This window comes from Balearica regulorum, chromosome 18 (genome assembly GCF_011004875.1).
Source record: "Balearica regulorum gibbericeps isolate bBalReg1 chromosome 18, bBalReg1.pri, whole genome shotgun sequence".
Taxonomy (NCBI): domain Eukaryota; kingdom Metazoa; phylum Chordata; class Aves; order Gruiformes; family Gruidae; genus Balearica; species Balearica regulorum.
The window spans coordinates 7,949,653-7,977,246 of NC_046201.1; the positions used below are offsets into that span (position 1 = coordinate 7,949,653).

At 48.1% G+C, this 27,594-nt stretch overlaps 1 protein-coding gene across 1 annotated transcript; it reads left to right on the forward strand.

The window, feature by feature from the left end:
* The first annotated feature begins 4,111 nt into the window (after window positions 1–4,111).
* LOC104641040 (melanin-concentrating hormone receptor 1-like) lies at window positions 4,112–9,946 on the forward strand. Its single transcript, XM_075770589.1, has 2 exons — window positions 4,112–4,247; window positions 7,773–9,946. The coding sequence occupies exons 1-2, from the start codon at window positions 4,190–4,192 to the stop codon at window positions 8,819–8,821; spliced, it is 1,107 nt and encodes a 368-aa protein (XP_075626704.1). The 5' UTR covers window positions 4,112–4,189; the 3' UTR covers window positions 8,822–9,946.
* The last annotated feature ends 17,648 nt before the right edge of the window (window positions 9,947–27,594 follow it).

Sequence of the window (27,594 nt, forward strand, 5' to 3'; positions counted from 1 at the left end):
CTGGTTTCAGATAAATGCCCACTTTGTGCTAATTAATTAGAAATCCAGTGTGGGTAACAAGAGGGTTTAGACAATTGTTTAGCTAAGTATTCCTATAAAGCCACGTGTGAATTTATTGAGCAGCTGAGAAAAGGAATTCACTCTGCTGTGTTCCTTAGACACACACGCATATAAGAGAAAAATCAGGGCTTTGCTGATAGCTCAGTCTCAGGCCATGGCTCCATGTTCATTAATACCAGCTCAGGGCAGTACCGGAGCACACCGGAGCACTGATCTGAATTGAATCAGGCATTAAGACCTGACAGCAGCTTCCTCCCAAACAGCCAGACCATACATACAGCGCACATCCAGATCGATGACAGCAATGCCCGAGTCACCGTCAAGTTGCCTTGACAAAGCTACTCCTTCAAACCTTTGGGTTTTCTGTGGTTGAGTGGGTGTTTTTTTTTTAATCAAATAATTACATTCAGCGTACATCCCTCAGTAGGGATACACACAGTTGTGCTGGGATAATCATTGTAGGAAGATGGATAAGATGCTGCCTAAGCCAGTGCTGTTGTAGAGAGAATTACTGTCAATTTTTGACCTCAAGCTCAGCATCTGGCTTTAGGGAAATTATGTAACTTTGCCACATGACATTTTCCTACCCCCTGTAGATGAGAAGTGATAGCAAAGACTCATTTTCCAGGATCAAGGGAGGCAAAATGGATCAGTAGTTGGAAACTACTTTACCAATCTTGCCTGAAAAGGGGTGAGACTGATGTGCAGCTAGCGGACAGAGACAACAATATTCAAGTACTCAGCCAGCATAGAGGGTTGATGCACCACGTCTAACACATCCTGAATGAAATCATCCTTACCCCCAAGGCCACTGCAAGGGCAAAACTTCACCCATTAGGCTATTTGATCAATATAAACAAAGAGCTAAGCAATAAAAATGCAGAGGCCCATTCTGTAAGTCTGGAGTTGTGAATAAGGAGACCAGTGAGTTAGAGGGGAGGATTTGCAGCTTGGCTTTTAGCGAAGGCTGCTCTCTCCAGAGCGCAAATCAGAGTAGTAGCTAGGCACTAAATAAATATTTAGCAAATGAGAAAGTCTCCGTTTAATGAGAAATTATTTGGTGAAATGAGCTGGGGAAATGGTTTCAGTAGCGCAGTAGCAGAAGCTGGCACTGCGTTCTGCCCCACGGGATGCTGTGGTTCTACTCGTGTTGCATAAGACAGGATCTCCAGCCGGGACAGATGCAGGAAATATAACTCATTACTGAAATGCAAGAGCCTTTCAGGGTTAAACCACTGTTAGACCAGCCAGATTCATTCCCTAGTCACAGAATTTGCCTAGCAGCAGCTTTGGAAGATTACTATCTTTCTTCATAACAGTGATTTTACAGACAGGATGGTCTAAGGATAGTGGTGATGCCAAGTTTGTAGGAAGAAGTAATTTTTTTTTCTTTTATGTTGAAGCGCTGAACTCCATTTCCACACCTTTATCTACATCATTAGGCTGTCGAGATGGCACCTCCCTCCTTAAATGTTAACTACTACATCTCTCAAGATGTGTTTTCAAGGGGTTAGTGCCTTAGTCTTCCTTGTAATTACACAGAGTGGTTAGTACAACTCCTCGGCTATATCCCAAGGTCCCTTGAGAACTCATCCCTGCTGCAGTTTCCAGTAGATGAGCACTCACAGAACTAGTCCTTCAGAGAGCTGCTGTCTTCAAGTGTTCAGCCAGATAATGAGCCGATTAGCGTGCCTCCTCCTCCTGGCAACTGCAAGCTCTGTGCACAGACAGGCTGCGCATCACCAATTGCTGCGGTTAATATTCCTCTCCTTTCCTCTATCCCTTCAACTCGGTGGGGCTGGTTTTATAGACACCAGCCCTTCTTTAGGGCAAGAACTTCCATAGATTATTGACATAGCAAAAAGGGAGAACCAAACCTCAAAGTCCAAATATAAAGGCCCAATAATAAAAGTCACATAGCTATGCTGGTGATGTGACTCTCAAGCACTGAGCACAGCTTTGCCATTGCAGCTGTGACACGTGTGCATCAGGGATGGAGCGGCTGTGGTTCATCATGCCCCTACAGCTGAGAAGGAGGAACGACAGCTTCCTCAAATGCAAGGCGGTTTCTAAGTGACCAGCAATATTTGAGGTTGCAAATTAAAAATAATGCTGTGCTTTGGAAACTGCTAAATTTAAATGTCAGGTTCTTTCTTTAAAAGCTATAAGATAGCTAGTTCCTCTCCAGGGAAAATGAGTAGGAGCTTGTCTACGTAGGGAAAATGTTTGGAATAGCAACTGCCCACCAGTTTCCTATGCAAACACTCATACTCTGTACTTCAAGACTGGATTAAGCAAAATTACACAAAGGCACTCACTGCAGAGGACAGCACCCTGCTTGCAATAGCTCTCCTGCCTTAGCTCCATCATCCCTGCACACAAACTGTATCTTGTTTAGCAGTAGTAACCCCGTATAGACGAGCACTAAGATTTGCCCAAGATGTCTTTTAAAAAATATTAAGTGACTGAGGAACACCAATTTTTCACAAGCTGTGCAGGTTCAAAACTGTCTTTATACCATGGATATCTGCCAGAAAAAAAAAAACCCACAACCTTGGGCAAATCACTAAGTCAACTCCAGAGACTCCACAAAAACCTCATAGCATAAGAGAGAAATTGGCCCCAGCCTGTCTCCAAGTCCTAAGAGCTCCAATGCCTGGGTGAAGCATGCTCCACATTTCTGTCTACCGCTGGTCCACTAGAGGACAACCTAATAATGATGAACTCCTTCGGCTTACATAGTAAAAGGCCCATACTGAAAATGCTGCTGCCAAATCTGGCTTACAGCCTGTGCTGGGACTGGTGGTGGTACGTGTGCTGAGCCTCATTTTTAATGGTACAGATTACTTCTAGTCCTGACTGATACAGCCTTATAAAGCTCCAAAAAAATGGCCCCTACAGTTGATGCCAGCCTTTGCAACTAGAGAGAAAGAGACAGAAGCAAGGGATGTTGAGACAGACAGATGTAGTTTTTATAAAGCAAACACAATCCCCTACACATTGCACTAAACCACAGAGGAAAAGCTGTCTGTTGCTGCTGGTGTTCTTGCAGACTTCTGACACGATACGCTTTTTCAGTGCAGGAAATACTCAGAGGTACAGAATGATCCTTTTGCCCTGGTAACATGTGATTTATCAAACCATAATGGAAGAACCCAACTCATGTATAAACAGTGGGCAGGAAGAACAACAAAATCATCAGCTCAGCCACAGAAAAGAACAGGCTACTGCTCTAGCAAGGCACAAAAAAAAAAAGCAAAGCAGTTTCTCAAAACCCCAAAGGGTTCCTGACCAGTATTTTTAAGGCCAAAAAAAATAGAACACAAATAAAATCTGAGCTAGCAATAGAGCTAATTTCTGCAGCTAGGAAGCAAATGAACTGTGGCAAGAAGTGGAACAGCAGAAAACAGCAGAGAATTAATTATAAGTATCTCAGGTTGGAATTAGAGGGGTCAGAGCAACAAAGTTTTCAGTGGGTAATTTGGTGCCTTGACATTCCCCAACCCCACTAGCAGAGACGTGCCTGTGACTCAGGGACAAAAACAAGATAAGTCTCCGCAAGAAAGACACACACTGAAGGCAGGAGATCAGAGCTACTTAAAAGGCAAACCCTGCTATTCCTCTCCTCCTGACGATAGCAAGAGCAGGCTGGGCATAGTCGGGAGGGTGCAGGTCCTAGCCATCCCTGCGGGGGCTGCGTGTGATGTGAAGGGGGGCTCACTGCAGCCCCCCCCGAGGCACTGCCCAGCCCCCGGCCGGGAGTAGCCCCTCCACCACCGGAGGAGGGCAGCTCCCCCCGGCCCCGCTCAGCACCAGCATTCCCTCCCACCCGACGGCGGTGGAGGGATGCTCTCAGACGACGTGGCTGGCAGAGTCAGCTGCTCTTTGATGTCAGTACCTGCTCCGGGCTCGGCGGGGCAGGAGTGGGCGAGCAGAGCGCAGTGCGGGCAAGCCGCAGGCTCTGCTCGCCGGCTGCAGGAGGGCTCCCGCCTCCCACACTCTACCGACCCCCGTCCGCCCCGGCGGTGGAAAAAAAAAAAGGGGGGGGGGAGGCCACCCTGTCGCCGCCGCAGATCCACCAAGGGAACTTGCCCAACTTTCTCCGTCCCTGGCACCGGGACTCGCCGCCATGGCCCCCGCTAACTCCTCCCGCAACTTCTCCGCGCCGGAGGCTCGGAACGGCTCAGGTAAGCAGAGGCTGCGCGGGGCGGAGGCGCATCTCCCCGGCGGGGCACCGGCCCTGGGGCGCGGAGAGCTTCGTGGGGGAAAGTCCACCTGCACATGGCTCTTGGGCTGCCCTGCAGCGCTGAGCCCGGCGTTATTCCTGCTCAGGGGGCCGGCCGGCACCCTACGACGTGGGTGAGGGTGAGCGCAGGGGCGCAGCCCCCCCCCTCCTCCCCGGGCTGCCGGTCGGGGCGAGCCGCCTTCAGCACCCGAGGGCGGACAGCTCCGTGCCCTCCGCGGGGCGGCGTTAACGCCCTCCCGGGGCTGGGGAGGGTCCGCGGGCCCCAGCCCTCCCCTCCCGGGGCAGCACCGAAACAAAGCCCAGACACCACCGCTGGCCCTAGTGGCTTGAAGGGATTCGCTGGCTTTTGGCTGTGAGACAGTACTAACTCCAGCAGCCCATTGGTCTTAGCTGGTCTTAGAGAAGAGATGGAGCAGCCCAGCTGCACAGGGAGAGGGACAAGGTACAGAGAACATGAGACCTCGCTGGAGAGGGAAGCGGAAATCCTCATCAGTCTCCTGGTTTGTCCATGCTAGCGCTGTTCCCAAAAAAATCAATGGTTTAGGGTCAGACAGGCCAGTTGTCAATGGTGCAAGTTGGTGAAAGTCTTCAACAGGTCTTTGACTCCATCTCCACCAGCATGTCCTGTATAAACTGAAAGTATACCTTAGGCACTTCCTTCTGAAACGCAGTAAAGATGTCGTTTCTTATGTATCTGGGCACGGCTGAGGACAACAATCAACTTAGAGGAAAAAAAAATTGAGGCCAGTCCTCATTCAGTTCACATAGCACAGTCCCGCTTTGGGACTTTTAAAGACAGTAACGGGTCAGCCACAGATTTACAAACAAAGACAAATCAACGCCTGAAGTAGCTGTTTCAGTAAACAAAGTACAGCCACTTGGACGTGCACAGAAGCAACACTGAAAATTCATATTAAGATATGGTTGAATCTGAAAGAGGCTATAGAAAAGAGAACTTTTGAGTATTTCATAGTCACGCATTTCTGACTCTAGCCCATAATACACACATGGACTATAACTTCACACTTCCAGCTAATAACACTTGAAAGCCCTGCTTGTACAAATATGAACAGCAGGAAAGATGCTACAGCACTATACAGACCACCTTTCACACCAAGCCTTTGGGCTTGCACCCGTTTTGCTCCAAGGCCAGCTGAGCTCATTCTAAATGTTACAGGATCACCAGGAGCACTCCATTGATTTTACTGCAGAAAAAGGACATTTTGTCCCAATTTTCAGCTAACCAAGTGACATTTACATTTCACTCATACAATCTGTTCCCACCACATTCATAACAAAGTTTGGGGCTAAAAGAGAGCAGAGCAGAACGCATAAGCACTATATGCAGGAACAGCAGGACCACAGTCATCTTCCAATTTCTAGTCTACCATCTTGAAGCTTTAAGGAGGTGAGACATCTGTTTGGATGTTCAGGGGATGCACAGGCTGGATGCTGAAGATTAAGCATCAGATCTCAAATGGACACCGATGACAGTACGTCCTCTACCAAAAGCCAGGTAACATGGGGCATTTCCTTGTGTTAATGAGCAGCCAGGAGGAACAAGGACCATTTAAACCCCCACAAGTGGCCTAGACCAGGCTTTTTTGTCTTATCACCCAAGCCTGGCTTTCTCCTTCAGGCCCCTGCCAGTTCTGTGCCTCACTGGCTGCTTTCTGTCACCTGCATAGAGGCTTTCAGACAAAATGGTGCAGCAACAGCTCTACTGGATTCTGACCTTGGCCTCACTTATGCCTAAACTGGCTGCTTTCCCAGTGCCAGAAGGACTGAGGCAGTGGAAGCTCATCACATCCCACTTCTAAGAGCACTGAAATATTACATACAGTTGATATGGCACACACCTACTTTTCCAGCCACAGGCCAGCACTTGTGGCCAGCACCCCAGTTACCTTGCCAATTCAGTCAAGCTTCTCTGTCACACCATAGTAAATCTGGGGAAGTTTGACCTCTAGAATTCTTGAGTACAAAGTTAGCAAATACAACCTCAGCAAACAGGCACCGCTCTGGCAGAGACATCTTATGAATATCTGTTATTTTACTTACTCTCGTTTTTAAGATTTCCCTAGGTTCTGTTGGAGGAGACCTTCCCACTTCTCCTGCAGGTGTAGGCTGCTAAGGAGATGGCACAGTACAGTGACTGAATGTATCTCCAATTAACACCACATTGAATCATGTGCAATTCAATGAAAGAAACATGCAGCCTAGGCTTAGGGGTTGTCATGCATGTCTTTGTAACAGCTACACAAATAACTCATACAAAGCCTTCCCCCAGAAAAAAAACCAGGTCCCATAGGAGCGAAGTAATGAGATGAAATGAGATTTGCCTCAGCTGAGAAGGTGATTTAAGACTCCATCACACAGTGCACATGGCAGTCTTGCAGAACAGAGCACACCGCAATCAGTGTCTTAGACACCACGTTCTGTGCCCAAGAGCAGAAATCCCTGTTGGTTGGCGCTGAGGGCTTGTGGCTTCAAAATGTGATTTTAAACCCGGGTTGTGTACAAGGCAAATGTAAATTTGATTATGTTAGGGCCTCCCACCCCAAACAGCAACAGTCAGACATCAATGCTGATAAGCTAGGCATTATCAGGCAAGAATTTTGCCTTTGAAATCCACCTACATCCAGAACCCAGAGACAACAGCTTTAAGCCATTTTTTTCTCCACATACAACCAGGGTACTCCCTGTTGAAGGGCCACTCAAACATACTCCCCAAATCCCTGTCTGGCCACACATCTGGATTTCTTTCTACAAAAGAAACTAGAGAAAGGGAGAAGGGCAGGGAAGGAAGATGGAAAGGAGTGCATGCTCAGGCCTAACCCTGACAACAGAAGTGAGACACAGCCAGGGCACAGTCCCAGATCTTACAATTTAGATAAGCATTAATTATCTGCCTGCATGGTCAATGAACTCTGCGTCTCATACCATACAATAGATAAATCACCCAACAGACAAGCTGAAGCTTTCTGACACAACAGCTTGAGCATTGGCTATATCCAAATTTTGGCACCCACATACAGGCTTACTCCTCTGATGTGGCACAAGCTGCCTCACCCACTCCCCTCAAAATGGCTGGACACCCAGCACTGCCTGGAAGAACAGTTACCATCACCTGCCTGTCAGACACTGGAAAGTGCAGAGGCACACCAGGCTGATGTCAGTCCCCCAGAAAGAGCTGGGAAGGTTCAGGTCAGGACAGAATTACATCAGGAGAGCTGGGGAAAGATGCCTACGCATGGCCAGATTTGGGTGGTGCGCTGCGTGTATTGGGTGGTCGAGGAGGAAGTGTCAAATCCGCAGCTGTGCCTCTCCAAGTACAGCAGAAGGTCTTAACCATCATTCCAAGCTACATCTTTGAAGGGGATCCAGCTGCAGGACAGGGCAAGCACACTGAGATGTAAAGAGGTTACCTCTGGGTTGCACTCATGGCTTTGGTTTCTTTTGGCAGTACCTGAGAAGCCAGCACCGTACACCAATGTGATCATGCCCAGTCTCTTCAGCATCATCTGCTTCTTGGGCATTGTGGGGAACCTCATTGTCATCTACACCATCATCAAGAAGAAGAAGCTGAGATGCAAACAGACCGTGCCTGACATTTTCATCTTCAACCTCTCCATTGTGGACCTCCTCTTCCTCTTAGGCATGCCCTTCCTCATCCACCAGCTCCTAGGCAATGGCTCATGGTACTTTGGAGCTCCCCTGTGCACCATCATCACTGCCCTGGACACCAACAGTCAGATCACCAGCACCAACATCCTTACAGTGATGACACTAGACCGCTACCTGGCGACTGTCTACCCTCTGAAATCCACCTACGTCCGGACTCCATGTGTTGCAGCTCTAGTTATCTGCTTGGTGTGGCTCCTTTCCTTCCTGACCATCATTCCTGTATGGATGTATGCAGGTCTCATGCCTCTGGAGGATGGGACTGTCCGCTGTGCTCTCTTGCTTCCCAACCCAGAGACTGATATCTACTGGTTCACCCTCTATCAGTTCATGCTGGCATTCGCTGTACCATTGATTGTGATCTGTGTAGTCTATTTTAAGATCCTCCAGCACATGGCCACCACTGTGGTCCCATTGCCCCAAAGGAGCCTCCGGGTACGTACCAAAAAAGTCACCCGCATGGCAGTTGCCATCTGCTCTGCCTTTTTTATTTGTTGGGCTCCCTTCTACATCCTTCAGCTGGTTCACCTTGGCATCGACACACCATCCATGGCCTTCTTTTACGCCTACAACTTTGCCATTAGCTTGGGCTACGCCAACAGTTGCCTCAATCCCTTCCTCTACATCGCCCTCAGCGAGACCTTCAAGCGTCAGTTCTTAGTGGCCATCCGCCCCGCAAAAGAGCCGTGTTGCAACAGCAGCTCTGTCAACAACAACAGCATGATGGAGGCTAGCGTATGTCTAAAACTGGCACCAGAATCCACCCAGCAGACTCAGTTTCTGGAGGACTTTTCCCCACCTTCACTGCCTGTGACTGTGGCTGTTCACTAGGGCACCTTGAAGTGACCACAGCAAAAAGCCTTCAGATCTGTAAGTCGATGAAGAAGCAGCAGCTTCAGGCAATTCTTGGTGAAGCATATGAACCACAAGCTTCCACCTCCAAGAGCCCAGGTGCCCCCCTTTTTCATTGCAGGGCTCTGCTCCTACACTGCCCTTGGCCTATGAGATGCTGCATACTGCTGCTTCTTTCCACTCCTGCATGGGAGGACTCTATCACACAAGACACAGGGCCCCCAAAGAGGATGGATGGAAAAAAGAAAGGACAGAAAGAGGAATTCAAGGGAGAATGTTCACCCTGGAAGAGTAAAACCTATCAACAACACTGCCCTGTGATTCCCTGTCTCTTAGCCTGACCAGGACTCCTAAGCAGCATGCCACTATAGAACTACTTCTTTCAAAACTTGAACCTTTGAAACACAACGTCATACATTTATTTTTGTTAAGAAATCTGACATGCAAACTTTGATGCCTGTGCTCGCATCCTAGAAGCAAACAGCAGAGAGTTCGTGGGGCCAGAAGTCTCACCTAGGTCTGCCACTTGGCCTTTTGGTATTATTTGGCAACCAAGATATTTGCAAGAACTCGCTAATTTCAATGCTAATCCTAAATGTTTCAAGCAAAATCAGGCAGATAACAATTGCACTGCTTCAAGGGACTGCAAACAATTCTCAAAACTACTGCTGCTAACACCAGCTTTGTGGCTTGTCATGCCGATGAGCCGATTTTCACACTGCTAGTTCCTCATGCCGCTCCTGTGCCTCGCAGTCTGTACGGCCATCGGGGAACCCCAGGCAGAGGATTTTAAACACAACTAAAACACACAGTGGGCAGAGATCTGCGGAGCGAGATGATGTGAAAAGGCAACTCAGAGGAAGCAGAGTTGCTTTACATGCTTTACAAAGTTAAGGGGGAAAATTAAACGTCTGTGTTTTGTATGTGCAGCTTTAACAGTCACAGATTAGGAAATAACTTTGCTCATTACAGAGACTAAAGACAGCAGCACAGATCAGCTAAGCGTGGGGGATTACACTGAGAGCCTGCGCAGGGCTCCCAGGGGACCGTGCAGGCATTGTTCAACACTTTGTCAAACATGGAGGAACTGGTTACTGTAGATTAGTTTAATATAAAGAAGAATTAAAACCATCAAACAGCACAAAAGAATTCATTACTTTGCTTATGGTTTCATGCCGCCAGCCACCCACAGTATACCCAGAACAGAAATTCACCCTTACACAGCTACACAGCAGAACCGTGTCACCCGCACAGGACTCCCCAAGCCACACGCACACTTACAGGTACGCCTATTGCACACACACCACACTCGTAGGTGTTCTAAGTACGGCCGATATTTCGGTCTACACCCTGCAGAGAACACACAGCCACGCGCTCACCTCTGGCGATCAAAGCGGGTCGGTGTGCAACGCCGGCACTTTCGGCAACATCAGACGCAGCGTGTTGCTTTTTGAGTCACTGACCAAACCTCATCGCAGGGCCTCTCTGTATTTTCATTCCAGGCTCTACCAACCTGCACCCACCGCAGTAGCACATCCGCACCAGCACATCCGCACCGTGACTGTACGGTATCTTGTCAATTTTTTGCCCCCATTTCCCTAGGCAATAAAGCCAGACAGACACAAATGGAGCTTTCAAGCTTTATGACTTTGAAAAAAAAAAATCTTTGCCCTGTTTTAACTGCCAGGAATTTTCACCTGTGCTGGTTTTCACAGAGCTACTTTGCTCTTTGGTCAGTACTCTCCCCAAAGGGCTTGGGAGCGAAGGTCGAGGAAGACGTCTGCTGTGCCAAGCCAGACTTGCTCTCAGGACAAGGGAAGCTATTGTGTTACCCTTCTCCCATAAGGAAGTTAAGGGGATGACTGGCACGCTTTTCTGAAAGGAGATGATAATGGTTGGGTGGTTTGTTTTTTACCTCCTTTATTATCAGCAATGAAGGAAGTATGAGGGAAGTGAAAACAGACTAAGTTGTCAGGCCTCTCAGAGCAGCACACTGAAGATATTATCTTGCTTACAGTAAAGGTGTTTATGGCTGAACTAGTCTGTTCCTGTCTTAAGTGAGTCAGTCTGACCCAGTGTGGCCCAGCCACGTGCTAAAAACCACAGGGGCACCATGGGCTAACCAAGAAGTGCAGTCAGCACCGGCTGGTGAACGCTGGAAAGGGTCTTTGTAGAACAGACCTTTTCCAGACCTCATCACACTGAAGTCAAGGCACAGTACGCAGGCATCTTGCCAGGTTGAAGTCCTTTTAGATCTCATTTACATGAGGAGGAAAGCCATGCTAAAGAGACCTGGTCCCAACACCAGGCTTCCTATTTAACTGGTGTCCCAGCAGAGGCACCTGCCCCTTCCCACCACCCTGCAAAGGCTCATGGTTTCCATTCCCTCATGTTCCTCCTGCCCAGCCTCAAGGCATTTCCTAGCCCAGATGTCTAAACGCTGGCTGTGGGGTCCCTCCCTTTCCATAGGTACCCATACAAGCTGTGGCAAATGCACCTCAGGAAGACAAGGATGTGGATATCTGTGGATGTGTATATCTGTGGACGTGTTGGGAGGTTGGGAAGAGAGGTACAGACAAAGGAGACTAGCAAAGAACACAGCTTTTTGCCATCTTCCCTAAATCACCCCAAAGCACAGAGTAAGAACAAAAGCCTCTTTTGAACACAAAGATTTTGATCAAAGGCCTTCAGAGGTGTCCCCCTGCCTAGGGGGTAAGGTAAGGACTTCCAATAGCTATACAGTCTCCACACACCTTGGCGTGACCTACTCCAAACATCCTACCCCTTTTCCCTGTTTTTCAGAGCCAGCTTTGTTAAGCTGGAGAGCCTGTTGACATTCTGGTTTATGTTCAGCTTTACCTCTTTGTCTATTCTGCTCTTTGTATTTATTATGTGATCCCCGGTCTCAGTACCTCAGATACTGATTGCAGAGCCTGAATAAAAGGCATCACTGAGTAGAAAGGACACAGCTACCCAGGCAGAGACAAGGCAGCTGAAGTGCTGTGAGGTCCATCTGAAAGGCACGGTGAGAAGGGCACAGAGGTAACTGTGTGTTTCCCTGCAGTCCTGCCTCCCTTACACAGCCCGGTGCCTCTCTTGCTCGAGAGAAACTAAGGGAAATCCAGCTAAACAACCAGGGGGAAAACCACCCCCAAAACCAAAGGGCAATAAAAAGAAACTATTCCATCTAGTTGTTCAGATCAACAGCCTGCCACACTGGATGAGACAACTTTCCTCAGCTCCTTCTGCCAGCACTTCTTCTGTGTGTTCGCAAGCTGCCTCGTCAGACAGCAGGAAGACAGATGGGTTCACTCTCCACCCCCTCCTTGTCCTAGAGGTGCCACTGAAGCCACATGTCACAGCTCTGCTCTGCATAAACTCCCACAAGAGGCAGATGGTCCAGTTACTTTTACTCCTAACTTTCCCAGCTAGTGACAGAGCCCTCTTGGCTGGTGGCTGCAGGATTCGGTCCCTGGCTCACTTCTCAGTTACCTCTTTTCCACTATGCAGATCCCCATGCTCACACCGGGCAATAAAACATACTCCTGCCTTCCCCACAGTCATGGCTCTGCCAAGCCAGCCTGAAGGTCAAGAGCCTGAAGTCCCCAAAGCCCTGGCAGGCAGCAGGCTGGTGGCATTCTTCCCCAGACACCCTTCTCCACCTGAAGTCTCTGCACAGCTAAACCTGGCCAGGAGCAAGGCACAGCCGCAATGGAGAGCTAGCACAGCTGCGGGGTGGGGAAGGGGGGAAAGGTGGGGTGACTCACTGGCCCCTGGGACACAGCCAGAACCTGACTAATCATGTTTCATCAATCCTCCTGAGCTGCTAATTGGACACATTTCATTCAACAGACTCATCGGTGGGAGAGGAGCCGCGCGGCAGGTACAGATACGTTCCCAGCCCACTCGCTTCACATTAGTCCTCCTGCCAGATGCAGGGACCACACAGCAATGCCCTTTCTCACTCACCCCCCATTAACAAAGCAGCACAACTAAACCCTCACACCCCCCCAACACCCCCCCCCCCCCAGCCTTTCCACTTGCTCCATCCCTGCTGTGGGGCTGGGGAGGGGACAGCCCACAGGAAAGTCTCACCAACAGTAAAGGGGGAGGGATGTCTTATCTACAGCCCCCACCTCCCACTGGAAGACTGCTCCAGCAGACGGGGCCCTTCAGTGCCTCCAGGCAACAAAAGATGTATTTTGAAGCTGTATTTACAGGGCAGTATTTGAACAGGAAACTCGCTGCACCCCTGGAGGGAAAACCTTTGTTAAAAGATGTAGAGCCTGATTGCAGGAGGGCAAGAGACACGATACCTGCTTAGAGCCTTTGTGTTCTACCCGTATCCCACTTGGGAAACAGCTCCTACAATCTTGCAGTACCCAATAGTTGTTCCTCTCACAGCATCTTTCTACCAGTACAGTTGTGTTGGCTATAGAAATCATCTCTCCTGATCTCCCAGTCTGGCTCATGGGAGAGCAGCAGCACTGGCTTCTCCTGAAGGCTAGAGCTAGGCTTCAACAACTGCAATGTAACACTTGAGAAGTGGCTTACTGCAGCATAAGACACGCTTTCATAAGCACTGCTGGATGTGCTGAGGACAAGCATGTTAGAAAAACCTCCAGGGCCATCAGCTCAGTACCTTCCATTATCTCTAAATGCTGCTGGAGTAATATCAACACTCCCTAGGGTCAAGCCTTTGTACGAAGGATTCCTCCTCCAAAGCAAAGTCAGACTTCGTTGGCATCACCCTCCCCAAGCACAGCAGCTGAACACCACAAGCACCACTGAAGGGTCAAGGCTCCACCCTGCAGGTCCATCCAGGGTTAGTGCCCTGGAAGTGAGAGCCAAGTTCTGCCCATCGCACCAGGGTGAGTTGGGGTTCACACCGCAGCAGTCAGTGGGTTTTTAGCACAACAGGGAGCAGACTCTACCCCAGGTACTGACTGCGTCATCATCTGGCACCACACAAGAAAAGGAGACCTGCAGGGTCTGGCTCCACAGAAATGCCTTTGGGGCAGTGACTTTTCCGAGCTTCAGTTAAACAGTGACACACACACAGGTTTTGGTTTAGGCCTTAAACCTTATTTCTTCCACTTAAAACTAAGTTAACAGATGAGTCAGCCCTTCCCTCCAACCTGTGCTCTTCTGTCCCCTGCAGGTTTCCACTCGCAGGGTAGGCAGGCTGAGAGGCAGTGACATCATTTTAATTATTCTGGTGTTTGGTTTCTTATTAAGTTGCCTTTGCAAAGTCTAAAGGAGCTCTTAGATTATCTTCCTACACATACCGCTGGAAGCACAACAGCTTGGCGACACCGGGTTGCCATGCCCTGCTCCACCAGACACTTCAGAGGAGAAAGCTGAGCTCTCCTTAGGCAGCCACAGCAAGGAGAAGACTCCTGCCTTGTCCAGGAGCAGTGTTTCTCACACCCACATCCCGCTGCAGGCTCGGGGAATGCAGTCCTCTACCTTTTCTCCCATGGGGCTTGACCACAGAAAGCCAAACACTAACATTTTTGCATACATTTTGGCACAGAGGACTTGATAGGGATAAGCATGATGGAAATGGTGGGTGGAGTTATCACTAATGAGAGCTTCTTAAAGCTCTTATTGACTTATTCTATTAGGAGGTTGGTTCTTGGAGGTGCACCTTCTCCAGCAGCCAGGTCCCTCCCACCAAGAAATAGAAACAGGTTTCAAAAGGAGCAGACTGTTCACATCAGGGTTCCCTCTGTCCTCCTTCCTGTCTGCTCATAAATGAAGATTGGATTTCAATCTGCACAAAGCATTTTTGAGATTTAATTCCCCCTCCCTCTTTTTTTTTTATAAGGTCAAGTCATTATAATTTCCAACTTAGATGTCCAAGCACTTTCAGAAACTTCAGAAGAGAAAAACTCTCTCACTTCAGAGTGAGAACAAGTTGCCTGTCCTTTGCTTTTATTCAAGTCCAGATACTTTTCCCCAGCCAACCGCTGCCACTGAAGAAAGCACATAAGCATTTGCTCCCAGACCAAGACGTGTTGTGCCAAGCCGCAGCCCCCAGCCAGGACTGACACAGTCTCTAGGTTTAAGAGCACAAACACTGGCAGCTCAATGAGAAGGGACCCATTTGCTGGAATTAATATTCACTTTCTGCAGCATGGGAAAGATCAATTGTTCTGTGTGAAATGAATTACACATCTTTCTTGGGGGGATTTTAATGAGACCTCCCCCCCTCTTTTCCTGACACTCTCAGACTCAGGGTAAAATAAAAAAAAAGCAAAACAACATTCCAGCATCTCCCCATCCACCCTGCATCATAATGGCCCAATCAGGGTAATTAGGATGTCTCCTGTGTGCTCAGGGAGGCTTTACCCAGCAAATCCAGCCTGCTGTTCATTATATTGCTACAGCACAGCTAATTACTCCCAGTTTTAGAGGGAAGGGGAGCAGACCAGCTTTGTATGCAGTTAGGAAGAGGGCTATGCTGCCTACAGCCAGGTTTTGGCTTTACCTCTGGTCCTACTAGATCTCCTGGTATGCTGAAGGCTACAGGAGGGGAGAAGAGGCTGGTCTGGGTAGTTAGTTCTTAGAAGAAACAGCATAAGGACCTACATGCCCTGGAGACCCCTTCATTTATTTTCAAGGGGCAGGTCCTCTTCCCAGCAGCTCCAGTGCCAACCTGAGCACATGTAAGAGCAAAGAAACAAGCATACAGAAAACTGAGACCCCAGGCAGCTCTTTAGGGCAGGAAAGCATCACACACTGTTGTGGTGAGGGACAAAAATGGGAGCCTTTCCCGAGGCTGCTGAAAGCTGGACATGCACTTCTCCATCTCCCTCACCTTTCTACGCTAGATCCCATGGGTACAGCATTGGTCCCTCAGGTGTGCATCCACATTCAGGCTGGCAGACTCTACCGAGCCCCTCTGCCATCAGGTTTGTGGAGCCCCAACAGGGATCCATCACCCAGAGAGGTGCTCTGTAGCCCACCTCCCAGCCACTGGGCTAGCACATGAGCCACTCACAGCCCACATCTCCACACCACCGGCCTGACTTATCGTCTTTCCTGTCCACGTGGCATCGTGTCCAAACTCAGGCTTGCTAGGAAGGGATTAGATCTCCATTGTCGATATCCTGCTATTTCCTCATCTCCAGATTTGGTTAAAGCATATAGCAGAAGTGTTGGTGTGCAGATGTGAGATGAGGGAGGACACCTCTGTGGTCTTAGTCAAGACTGCACTAAGCTGTCCACATAGCTGCACATTGAGACTTGGCCTGGTTTACATCAGTGTCTTATTTCTTCATAACAATTTCCAGACAGGCCTGGGAGGTTAACTCAGTCCCTTGTTTCATAGTTGTCTGCCCTTTTCCTTCTTGCTGCCTTATAGTTTCCTCAAGCCTAGAGAAGTTTCTTCAGCAGCAATAATTCCCAACTCACACATTTTTTGAGACTTCACGAGTTATCATCTGTGCTTAGAGAGGAAAGGCTTGCAAGAGCGCATAGGGGGAGGTTATAAACCAAGATCTAAATGCAGAAGCTGTGACGTACACTGCTGGGGGGGGAAGAAACAGGGCAGCTATGGACCAGACACTAAGCACTCTGCTCGGTGCGTTTCCATATCATATCTCCTTTCTGCACACCCATAGTCTAACTCACTCCTAGAACAACAGGTAACCGGGGAACCTGCCTTGAACAGCCAAACACACCCTGGCACCAAGCCAACCCTCCAAAGGGGTTTGAGTACCACCCAGCCTCAGCACCCACATTCAGACAGGTATTTAATCCCTTCCAAAACGGGATGGCACCCTGCACGTTGCACAGACGCATCCAAGAGGTCAACGCTCGTCAGGCAATCGCAGGCCCTGAACAGTCCATGATGGCACCAGGAAGCAGGCCAGCCGCACAGGCAGCCTCAGACCCCCTTCGCTGCTCAGCCACAGGAGGAAATCCAGTCTGCTCTCTCACACCGCTGCCTCCACCAAGATTAATGACATAGGATTAGAGAAAAGCCAAGCAAAACAAGGTCTGAGTCATGCCAAAAGCTTCTTCTGTGGTTGTCCGAGAGTGGAGTTTGACATCTTGGGGCTTTGATTTCACCACCAAAACGAGCTGCCAAGAAGGAAAGCTGACATGTTGCTGTCCTCTAGTTCCTTGAGTCTAATAATTTCAAATGCTTTACAAGTATTAATGACCCAAACTTCAGCTGATGCCTGGAGACAGGAGAATAACAAAGACCATCTTATCCTTGGAAAGTGTAGGCTGTCATCTCAGATAAAATCTATAGTACTGCTGAGAAAAGCAACTGCTTATCTTGACTCTGTCCCTTAGTACAAGAAAGGAAACCAGAAAAGAGTAGTGGGTGATTCAAGAAGAGACAAAGTTACCAGAAACACTTGTCTGCAGCATTACAAGTGACAGATAAAAGCTGCAGCACTGACGAGCCTGCCAGCATCAGGGATCAGGCAGATCAGCTGAGCCTTCATGTATTAGAACCAAAACATAACCTCCATTTCTTTAATCTCCCCAAATCACCTCATTGTACTAATTCTTTAAAATGTGCTTATTCCAATAGCTGCAAAGATATCAGATACATCGCATGGGCTGGGAGAGATGACCCAGCAGCGAGAGTATTGCTTCAGATGAGCATGAGATTGGCTGAGTGACATGCAGCTGACTTTCAGAATTACTAGCAGAAAACAAGCTTCTGCAACCAGTAACAAGCTGCAATACATTAGATCTGTCAGGAGTGTTTTTCAGAAGTGTTTAATCTCCTCTTTAAAGAGAGATCATCAACACTAGTGAACTGCAACTGTGACAGCTCAGTGCAGCAGCCCAAATTTTAAATTCTGTATCTGACTCATATGGTAAAGGGACTCAAATAATGCTGCAAGAACACCAGGTCTTTGTAGGAATTCTTTGACCCTTTTGCTACTGTGTTAGACATTACAAGTGTGATGGAAGGTCTCAAAGACAACACAGGCAGTTCACAAAGTTACTATCTAAGGAGCAGTTCACATTATGGAAGGTATTCTCCATGAAAAACTCTGCAGAAACTCATTTATCTCCACACACGTTCCCCAGAACACAGCCAGCTCGGGACAGAAAGCAGCAGGGCACAGACCAACTACTGCAAGCTCTGGAGAAATGGGGTTTATCAGTAGAAACCCTTATTGCAGCTCCCGTGGAAAGAGCTTTGTGATCAAGCATGTCAGGACACCTCACCAACATTCAGAGTCACAAGCAGAAAATCCACATCACATTTCTCCCCATGCAAGAAGCTGCTGGGTGATGTCTGTCAACTCATTTGCAAAGAAAGCTTTGAAGATGTGTCTCATTTTGGAAGAGGCAACAATCCCCGATCACAGCTGGAGAAAAGCTGCTCTCACCCTCCCAATCAACTATGATGGGATAACTCCCAAGGGTATCAAACACATTTTAAGCAAATTCTGCAGTTCCTTTTCTCTGCTCCTTCCTTGCCTTGATGATGAGCTAGAAGAGGGCAGTACTATCCAAACTGGGTTTGACTTGGAAAGCACTGCACGGAGGGAGGAACCTGGGGACGGCACTGGTGCTGGTGAGGGGACAGGAGCTGGCTCCTGCAGAACAGAGCATCACAAAACAAAACTCATCTTACTGTTAGCCTTTTAATCAAACAAGCCCGACTCCTGAAAGGGCAAAGCTGATACATGTCAGGGTAAAGAAAGCTTTGAGACATGGAGTATAGAGGACAATAGGAAGACTACAGAAGTTTCAAAATACATATTCCTTTTAACCAAATGAAAGGATGAAGAAACAGAAAAAAGGAAAGGCTAGAACAGATTTGGTCCTTGCAAAACCCAAATAGGAACTTTTATGACTTGATGCTTTTATTAACTGCCAAAAGAAAAATTGCTGACTGAAAGCAGGAGCCACTCAGTGGCCTGCGAGATGTCTGCTTGTGCTTGGACAGTGTCACACATAGCGAGGACACAGCTGGCAATGGTGGCTCTGCAAGTGGCATATATTACCCCATCCTGCTGCTTCACATCACATCTGGCATTTTTGTGTCAATGGCTGTATTTCAGGATGCATTAGTGTGAACAGCAAACACCTCGAGGAAAAAAATTAGCCTTGAGTTGTAGCTGGTTGGTAGAAGAGGCAGTGGGAATGAGTATTGATTAGCAGATGCTACACTGCTTTTGAAGCTAGCAAAAATTGTCTTGGGTGACACTTCTGCAACACCCTCTGGCCCATGTTATGAGCATTAATAACTCCATGGCCATAATTTGCAGAGAAGGTAGAAATGAATTTATCCCCATTTCTACAATCGGGGAAACTGGTGGTGATGATATACTCCGGAAAGACACATCAGATCCTGACTGTTCCCCTACGATTTGCTCACCCTGGAGTATTCACATCTTTGCTCCGCAAATTGCAAGCTGAAGCAGCAGTCTCTCCAACAGCCTGTCTAGCAGTGTTTGTCCACACAGGAAAACCACAGATGCGCACACACGCGCGCTGGCTTAAAATGAAGTGAGCTGATGGCACTTCAGAGGCTTTGCCCTGGATGATAACACAAGGTAAAAACATCTTAATAGTTGGGCATAAATTTGTTTCTTCCTTTTCACTCCTGATCTGACTTTTCCCTCCTTGGGCTTTTACTTAGAGGTTTACTTTTATATTCCCAGGAAGGTTTTCACCAGCCTCCGAGGTCAGGACACCACAACGATGAGTGTGTCAACTGGACGAAGTTGGTCAGTTTTCATGAAATAACTAGAAGTGAGACATACTTAATCAAAAATATCCATGACGAAAGGTGATAATACAGGCACTGGGAAGGGACAGAGATGCAAGGAAGCTCTAAGGACTCGGCAAAGAGACCAGTCAGCACCATTTGTGCCACTTCAGGAGAGGAAATAGTCAACAGAAACCAGCAGCATCCCTGGGGGGGCTCCAGAAGGAGCAATGGGCTCTGGAGACCGAGCCAGACAATTTCAGCACTGAGGGAAGAGTAGCCAAAAGGAAACAATCATCATCTTGGTTTATGAAAGAAAGAATTTGTAGGCTTGTTTCTTTTTAAATAGACCACCTCCAGAGGTTAGTTCCTGCTACTTTCTCCTAGGGAAGAAAATAACTTTTAAAAAAGTCAATATAGAACCTTTCAAGCAGACTTTGAAGATAGAATTATTGAGCTAATTAAAACCAAAGGTGAGTTTTACCAAAATCTATTATAGTCTTACTTGCCTTGTTAGTAGCTCTGTCAGGACACTTGACTTTGGCTACTTATAAAACTGCTGCTTATAATACTGCTGTTTAGCTGGCACAGGGCTTTCAAAACCTCTGCTCAGCGCCTGTTGGGGCTCCCCTCTCCAGGCACGGCCCAACCATGCTGCTGCTGAAACATCCCGTACAGCAAACTAAATAAACCCACCAAAGCGCAAAGTGGCATTCAGCATCAGCAAGGGGATGTTGGCAACAACCATCTAACATAGCAATGAAAGGTCCTTCCTGAGCCTGTGAGAGCTTCTGGTCTGCACATTTCCATCTTAATCTCCTCCCCAATAGACAAAAATATTTTAACTGGTCAGAATGAACCTGATGCTCAGAGCATCTCTGCTGAGATATTCCAGAAGATGGGTGATTGAACTGAGCAAAGACTTAATTTTTAATCCTGGACTTCGGAAAGGTCCCTGCCCTCATGCACATCTACCTGAAAACAACCACCAGGCTTTGTTGGGCTGAGACTGAGCCCATCCCAGCAGCTTCCTGAGCAGATCTGCATCTGAGAAAGGGGCAGCAGCATCCCCTGAGCGTCCATCGCAGGCACAGCCATCAGGGCTGGCATGTGCCTGGCTGTGCCGCCGGGCTCACGCAGGTTTGTTTCCATAACCATATTCCAGGGTCAAACAGGGACACTTTTTCAGCAAAATTTCCCTACACAGCCCTCCAATCAGCAGCACTTAAAGCACAGCTAGTCAATAGACCTTTTTAATTTAAAAGCTGAATGAATTTCAGCTGATTGAATGACTCGTACAGCTTTTTTCCCTATTGTACAATTAGTTTAAAGAATCAATCCCCACATTTCATTTTCTGTAAGGTCAGAAACAGACTTCAGTCTGTACTGTTGTACAGTAACAGGTCCAGGATTGAGCAAATCAATATCTTTTGAATGGATTTCCCTGCAGCTGTGCTCACACCTTTATTTACTTCCTGCAAAATTCTGGGTGAATTTACTTTACTTGGATAAGCCGAAGCCTGAGCTTATTCTTCTAGGTGTGTGCGTAAGAACTATCCCTGCTGTTTATGCACGATTGAGTCAATATAACAGAAGGATTAAACATCATGTTTTATTATGAGCACAACTGTGCCCACACGGGCCTGTCACATACTGGCATACAGTATTTAACAAACCAGAAATGCACGCTGAACTGCTATAAATGCAGTGATTATTCAGATAGTCACAGCTAGGGCGTCCACACAGGGGAGGCAGATCTGAATAGCTACAGCACAATTATAACCCTGCCATTATGCTGGATAATTTCCTAGCAGACACGCCAGACTCCTCCAGCACACAACACAGCCTTTGAGCCAAAGATCCATAAGCCAATTTACATGGAAAATTAGGAGGTGTCAGAAGAGGCAGAACTAGACAGGTCTCAAGGATATTAATTCCTGCTCCCTTAGCCTTGAGCTTTCAACATATCATTAATTTAAGATCATTGATGTTAGACTTTCGTCAACACTGTGAAGAGAGGAATACTTCACTTATGCTGTGCTTGTGATGGGTGAAGATAAACCAGCTAAACAGAAGCAGCCTGCACGTGCAGGTTAAAGCGCTTCAAGCCCAGCCACACGGAGACCCTCGCTCCATCAGCGGACAGACCACGGCTCGCTCCCAGCTCTGCCCTGCCTGCAGGGCTCACCCCAACCCTCAGCATCCCTCCGCATCACAGACCCCAACCGCCCGCAGCAGGGAAGAGATGACAAATGACTAAGCTACTTCCACAAAGAGCTCTTAACTTCAAAAGGTTACCCAGCATCATCATCTTCCTATTTTCACCTCCTCTCAAGCTCCCTCATGAAGGCTGTAGGCACCCAGGGCTGCGATAACTTTGCTCTGGAGCACACCTCCCTCCCTCTGAGCACCACAAGCTGTCGATCAGAGTTTGATATAGAGGGGTGTAGAGGACACCCAGCACCCCACCAATCTAGTCCATCTATGAATTTATGATACATCTGCAAGCAATTTGCTCTGGGCCAACAAAGCAGCAGCCAATTAATTTGCAGCTGGGTGCAGTTACATCGATAACAGAGTGGATAAGGGATGCAAACTAGTAGCGCCTGCTACGAGCAAATTAACTGTCCATTTAGAGCAGCACACAGTAATGAGCTGATAGCCCTATCAGTGAGTCATTAGAGGAGAGACTAGAGCCCCGGCTGGATGCTGTTACCAAGTTTTAGCTCTCCCCAGAAGCTACGGCTTCACACAAAGGCAGGACAGAAAAGGCCATTTCCATGGGGTTTAACAAATACAGCTGTGAGAGGCTGAGGTTTGGCCACACTGCTTCTCACAGGGCCTCCAGCCAAGGTGCTCCCCAGTCTGGCTCTGCATCCGCTGCCAGTGACACCCCGTGTGCATCCTCACAGCGAGCAAGGGCTCGACTTCACCCACTCCAGGAGGCAGCTCAGCTCACTGCGGAGGGCTGTGCCGGCACGGCTCAGCAGCACAAGCTCACCTCACAGCGCCGAGTGCCTCCTGCCATGCCCATCAGCACGCAGCAGCCTCTGCACATTTGCTGGTTTGAATACAGACATCTGGGGTTTGGTTTTTTCCCCAAGCAGCAAAGGCTGGAAGCCCAGAGGATCATTACATCTTGTTGTGTCTGACACAGCAACTCCCATCCTGGCTCTCCAGTTCTGGCCTTTTGGGCACGAGTGCAATATAAATACCTGACTTGCTCCAGTTAATGCCTGCAGTGCTGCAGCCATCCTATAACCACGAGTCGTTTTGGGTTCTTATCCTTGACTACTGGTGCTTGGTGTGACAAGACCAAGCTCTGGCATTTCGACTCTGCCATAACAGGGTCAGTGGATTATGTGCTGATGTGACAAATCTCTCCGAGATCACATATAATTTCTTCTCCCACCTCAAGAGGAAAGCAAAGGGCATCAGCAGTTAAAAATCAAACCAGACAGCAAGACCAGGACTACAACCACATCACCACGCACGTTGCTGTTGAAGGCAGGGCTGCTCCCAGTGCCTTCGCACTGAATTCACACCCTACCTTGTTAATAAGGCCTTCTGAGACAGGCCATGAAATTGCATTAAATACCAAGGCTGAGACTACCACATTGGAGGCACTCCTCTTCCTCTCAGGAGCCTGAATGCATTTTGACTGAAAACTAAGAGGACTGGTTGGGGAAAAGTGTTGTATTTTCCCATTTGCATTTCCTCACTTCTCCTCAAAAGAAACACCAAGCAACAGCTCTAGAAACTCATTTCTCACATGGGTTAAAGTAGTGGAGGAGAAGCAGATGAAGGGAGGAGGGAGGTGGCCTCAGCAGCCATTTCAATCTTGCAGCTGAAATAAAGGAGCTGCAGCTCCTCATCCAATTTTAACCCTGCAAGAAGACAGCCAAGCTCTGGCTTCTCCAGACACCCCAAACCCTGGACTCCAGCCTGCCAAACCAGCTACCCCTGCAACAAGGCACCTTCTCCTCCCAAATCTCTACTTCTACCTGCAGCTTTTTCAAGAGATTTAAATTCATTTAATGCCACAATTAAGGCTCGACCTTTTGTGGTTTTTATCCTTAAAGAGCTGCAAAACCAGAAAAATCCTTCACATCTAAGCAGGGCCAGGTCATCCTACATTAAAAATGGGGCAACAGAGCTGCATTTGTGGAGTGATTAACAGCTAAGGATTAATTAGCACACACTGAACCCAACCCAGGCCAGTCCCTAGTTCGCTGAGCAGCCACACAAAGAGGAAGCTGGACATCTTTCAGCAGCAAGCATCTGCCAAGACCTTTGCAGAAGGACACCCTTGACCTTACGTGGTTTAAAGTTGAGGGCTCAGTTCAGTCCTCTCCCTTTGCTCCAGCTGGGGGGCAACACTTCCCTCCAGCCAAGGACCTGTGAATCAGCTATGAATCACCAACCAGCCTCTTCATCTCATCCACCCAGCACCGAACCTTGCATATGAACAATTAGAGATCTACTGTCATGCTAAGCAGCCTGCTGGCCCCCCACCAACTCCTCCATTCACCTCTGGGTTGCAGGGGCAGAGGTATTTTTAGTGCAGTCAGTGTTTTTAAACAAGAAATAGCAATGATGCTTTTCTGGCTGATTTACTGGCGGTGGTTGCAGAACGCGGGGCTGCGCGGTTGCCATGCCGCCTCTAACCAGAGGCGAGGAGCAGGAGCGCAGAGATGCAAACCCCAACGGATGAATCGCGCAGAGCAGCGAGGCTTGGGGGAGTTTTAGCGTCCGAGTTGTCAGAGCGATGCACAACTTCAGAGATGCCCTTTGCAGCCGAGGTCAGCCCGGGTCTGTGTGCTGCATCCTCCAGAAAGGACTCTGCTCTGGCCACAAGCTGAGCAACAGCTGCTCACAATGGCTCAATTTACTCATTCAGCTCAAGCTGAAGACCCTCTCTTTTGCCTATGGAAATTAAATTGGCAAAAAACAAAAATGAGAGGTTTTGGGCAAGGGAAAATTCAACAGTGCTTTTCCAGACAGCTGTGCAGGCAAACAGCAGCTCAACACATTGCAGACACCCCTTTGGGGGGATCACAGCAGCTTTGCCTCCATGGAGCAGTGAGTCTCCAGCATAAGCGCATTACCAACAGCGATGCAGAACAGGTTTCCGGAGATCTTCACCCTCCAGCACTGTGGTAGACAAATCTTTCCCAAACTAGTAGGCAAAATTATCCAGTTTTCCAAGCGCACTGGCTGATGAAGGCAATGGTGGAGAAGCAGTGAAGGACTGCCAGCACTGGGTAAAAGTATCCTTTATCATATAAGGTAAGTTGCATCCTACAGGAGAAGTAACAGCACCGCTTCACTCGGATGGGATGGAGGTCAAAGGGCTCATCCAGAGCAAAACCAAAGCAAAGACTCCTAAGCTCGCTTTGCAAGAATTAATGCACTACGTTGCCCTCCAGAAAGGGATACTAACTAAACCCGGTCAGTCACACATTAAACAATATCTGCTTTGTAGGTTGATCAAGAGCAGTTTTGTGAACAGATGACATCTGAGATGGAGTACGTTTTAGTTCTTTTTGCTAAGTGCAAGATATCATTTGGTTTTCAAGACAAAAACATTTTTATTTCAAAAGACAGATAAGCAGTCTCCAGAGTTCATTACTCTCAAGCTTTTTGACAGTAAGTGTAGCTGGTGACCGTTCAAGATGGAAGAGAAGTCCCTTGTATGAGACAGGGACAAGACATTCAAGGATCTACTCAGCTTTAGAGACACTTCAGAAGGCAGCAGCCACTTCCAGAGCACCTCAAACACTTGAGCAGCTCAACATCTCTGCAAATTGGGAAACTTAGATTTTCAGGATCACTTAACAGGCTGCAGTAGCTAAATAGCTTGTTCACATCCATCCTGGGAAAAAACTTATTCCACTCCACTTTTGCAGGGAAAAAAAGATCAGCCTCCACTCACCCACAGACAACACAGCAAGTTCCCCAAACCTTCTTCCACCACCTACGCCAGCAGCCTGGCTCAGGCTCTGCAGGAGGTCCCTTGCCCCAGGTAGCCATGTCCCCACCACAGACCAGGAGCTTGGGCTCACACTCACCCTGCACCAGTTGCCACAGCTCGCCCAGCTCAAGACAACCCCATTCCCCACAGACACACGCTCTGCCCAGCTGGACAGGCTGAGCTCCAGTGCCTTTTTTGTCTGGAATTAAAACTGCTCATCCACTGAAGTTACAGGCAGAGCTTATGATTTCCCAGCATAAGACAAGCTTAAGAGAAGGGATCATCCCTTCAGCAGGAGACTGGAAGGGATGCCACTGCCATCTTCTCCTTCCAGAGGTCCAAGAGGCCAAGGGTCCTACGCCTGTGAGAGGAGAGCAGGCTCCTGGGTTTGGACCCTGTCCTCTCCAAGCTGCCAGGGCTCCCTCTGCACACACAGCCAGGAAAAGGGTCAAAGTCCTGGCAGGCGAATTTGCAACCGCACAGACCCACAGCCCAGCACTGTCCCTGAGCACAGCCTGAAAGAAACACTGCAGCAGCGGCCGTGCTGCATGGCAAGAGCCACACAGTAGCCTTGCAGTCTTAAAAAAATAAAAATCAGCAACTCTCTTTGCTTTAATCATGTTTGCTGGAGGCCAGAGCAGCACAGAGGTACATCATTAAAACTGATCCATCTGCCCTGGAAAATTCATCTGATCGCCTTTGTGGGGGGAGGCGCAATACAAAAGGAAGAGGGATGGGTTCCCTCCTATTGTCCCTGCTCAGCACCAAGGCTTCGACTCCATTATAGGAGACCTTCTCATCTGCACACAGGCAAATCCCAAAGAGAACAAATGATTTAAATGGACCAGCTTTTATTTCCAAAGAGGAGAAGAATTCCTATTTGTTCTCAGGATCGCAATTTTCTCCCCATGCCGCAGAGGATACGAACAAACGAGCAGGGAATGAAAGGGATTAATGAATGAATGGGACCTGGGCTCCCAGCTGCAGGAGGAAGGGGGGAAGCCAGCCACAATGCAAGGGACTGCCGGAGTATGGCTGGTGTTTAGCATTACAGACACCGAGGGCTCCCGGGACCACCCCCCCACCCGGTTCAAATGGAGATGAATTAACAAGCATCTCTGAAAGGATTCACTTAAGGGGAAACCAAACAAAGAGAAAGGTAGGAAGGGTTTAAAGTTTAGACCAACCACACATTGCATAGAAAAGGCTGGTTTTGCAGAAACACTAAACTTCTGACTGCTGACACCACACAGTTTCCCAGCAGCTTTTGTCCTCCTTGAGAGATAGGCCCATGCAATGCTAGTTTCCTCCCAAAGCCACAGAAAACCAAATAAGCATTTGGTATTTACACCAAGTGTTGCTCATTTAAGGCCTATTGACTCTCCTGGCTGGATCAGGGACACATAGCCCTGTGGAAGCTGCAAAACAAGCAAAAATTAAGTCTTTTCCCCTTATTTTAAAGCTATTTTAAGTCAAGTCCAACATCAGGAGATTAGAGGCAAAGTTTGGGATTAGGATTTGTTTTCAGCCTGGTGAGTAAGCTGGTCTGATTCAAATGGCAGTTGATTCCTGGTGCCTTCCAATAAGCTGCATCACTGTACCCTTTGCTCTCGATGCCCAGAGAAAGATCTTTGCTTTGGCTCCCCCAGTGCTTGGGAATGATGGAACGCATGAAAGCTGCATGAAAGCCACCACAGTTTGAGTGGGAGAAGCAAGTGACACTGCCCTCAGTCTAAAGCATTAGCAGTTACCCATCATGCTGCTATAATGCATGGCTTAATTTAAAAGCAAGCTTAACTTGCAGATTAATTATTATAGTCTGACTGGATGAGCTTGCAATAAATCACCTGGGTGTGAAATTGCACAGCAATTACCTGATTGTACATTGAGCATGTAAATGTTGGTAAAGAGGTGTCACCTAATGGAGACTGATGTTGAGGAACTGCAGGCTACAGCCAGCAGAAGAAAGTCACAGGGCAAAGCAGGTCAGAGGAGGAGGTGGTAAGCAAGAACAGAGATCAAAATGTTTAGCACCATTCAAATCAGTCTTCAGTAGCAACATGCAAAACCAATGCAGAATTT

Excerpts from the sequence above, each read along its gene's own strand:
- LOC104641040 (XM_075770589.1), top strand. The coding sequence starts at position 4,190 with ATGGCCCCCGCTAACTCCTCCCGCAACTTCTCCGCGCCGGAGGCTCGG. Across the intron at positions 4,248-7,772 it reads GGAGGCTCGGAACGGCTCAG|TACCTGAGAAGCCAGCACCG; the intron begins GTAAGCAGAGGC and ends TTCTTTTGGCAG.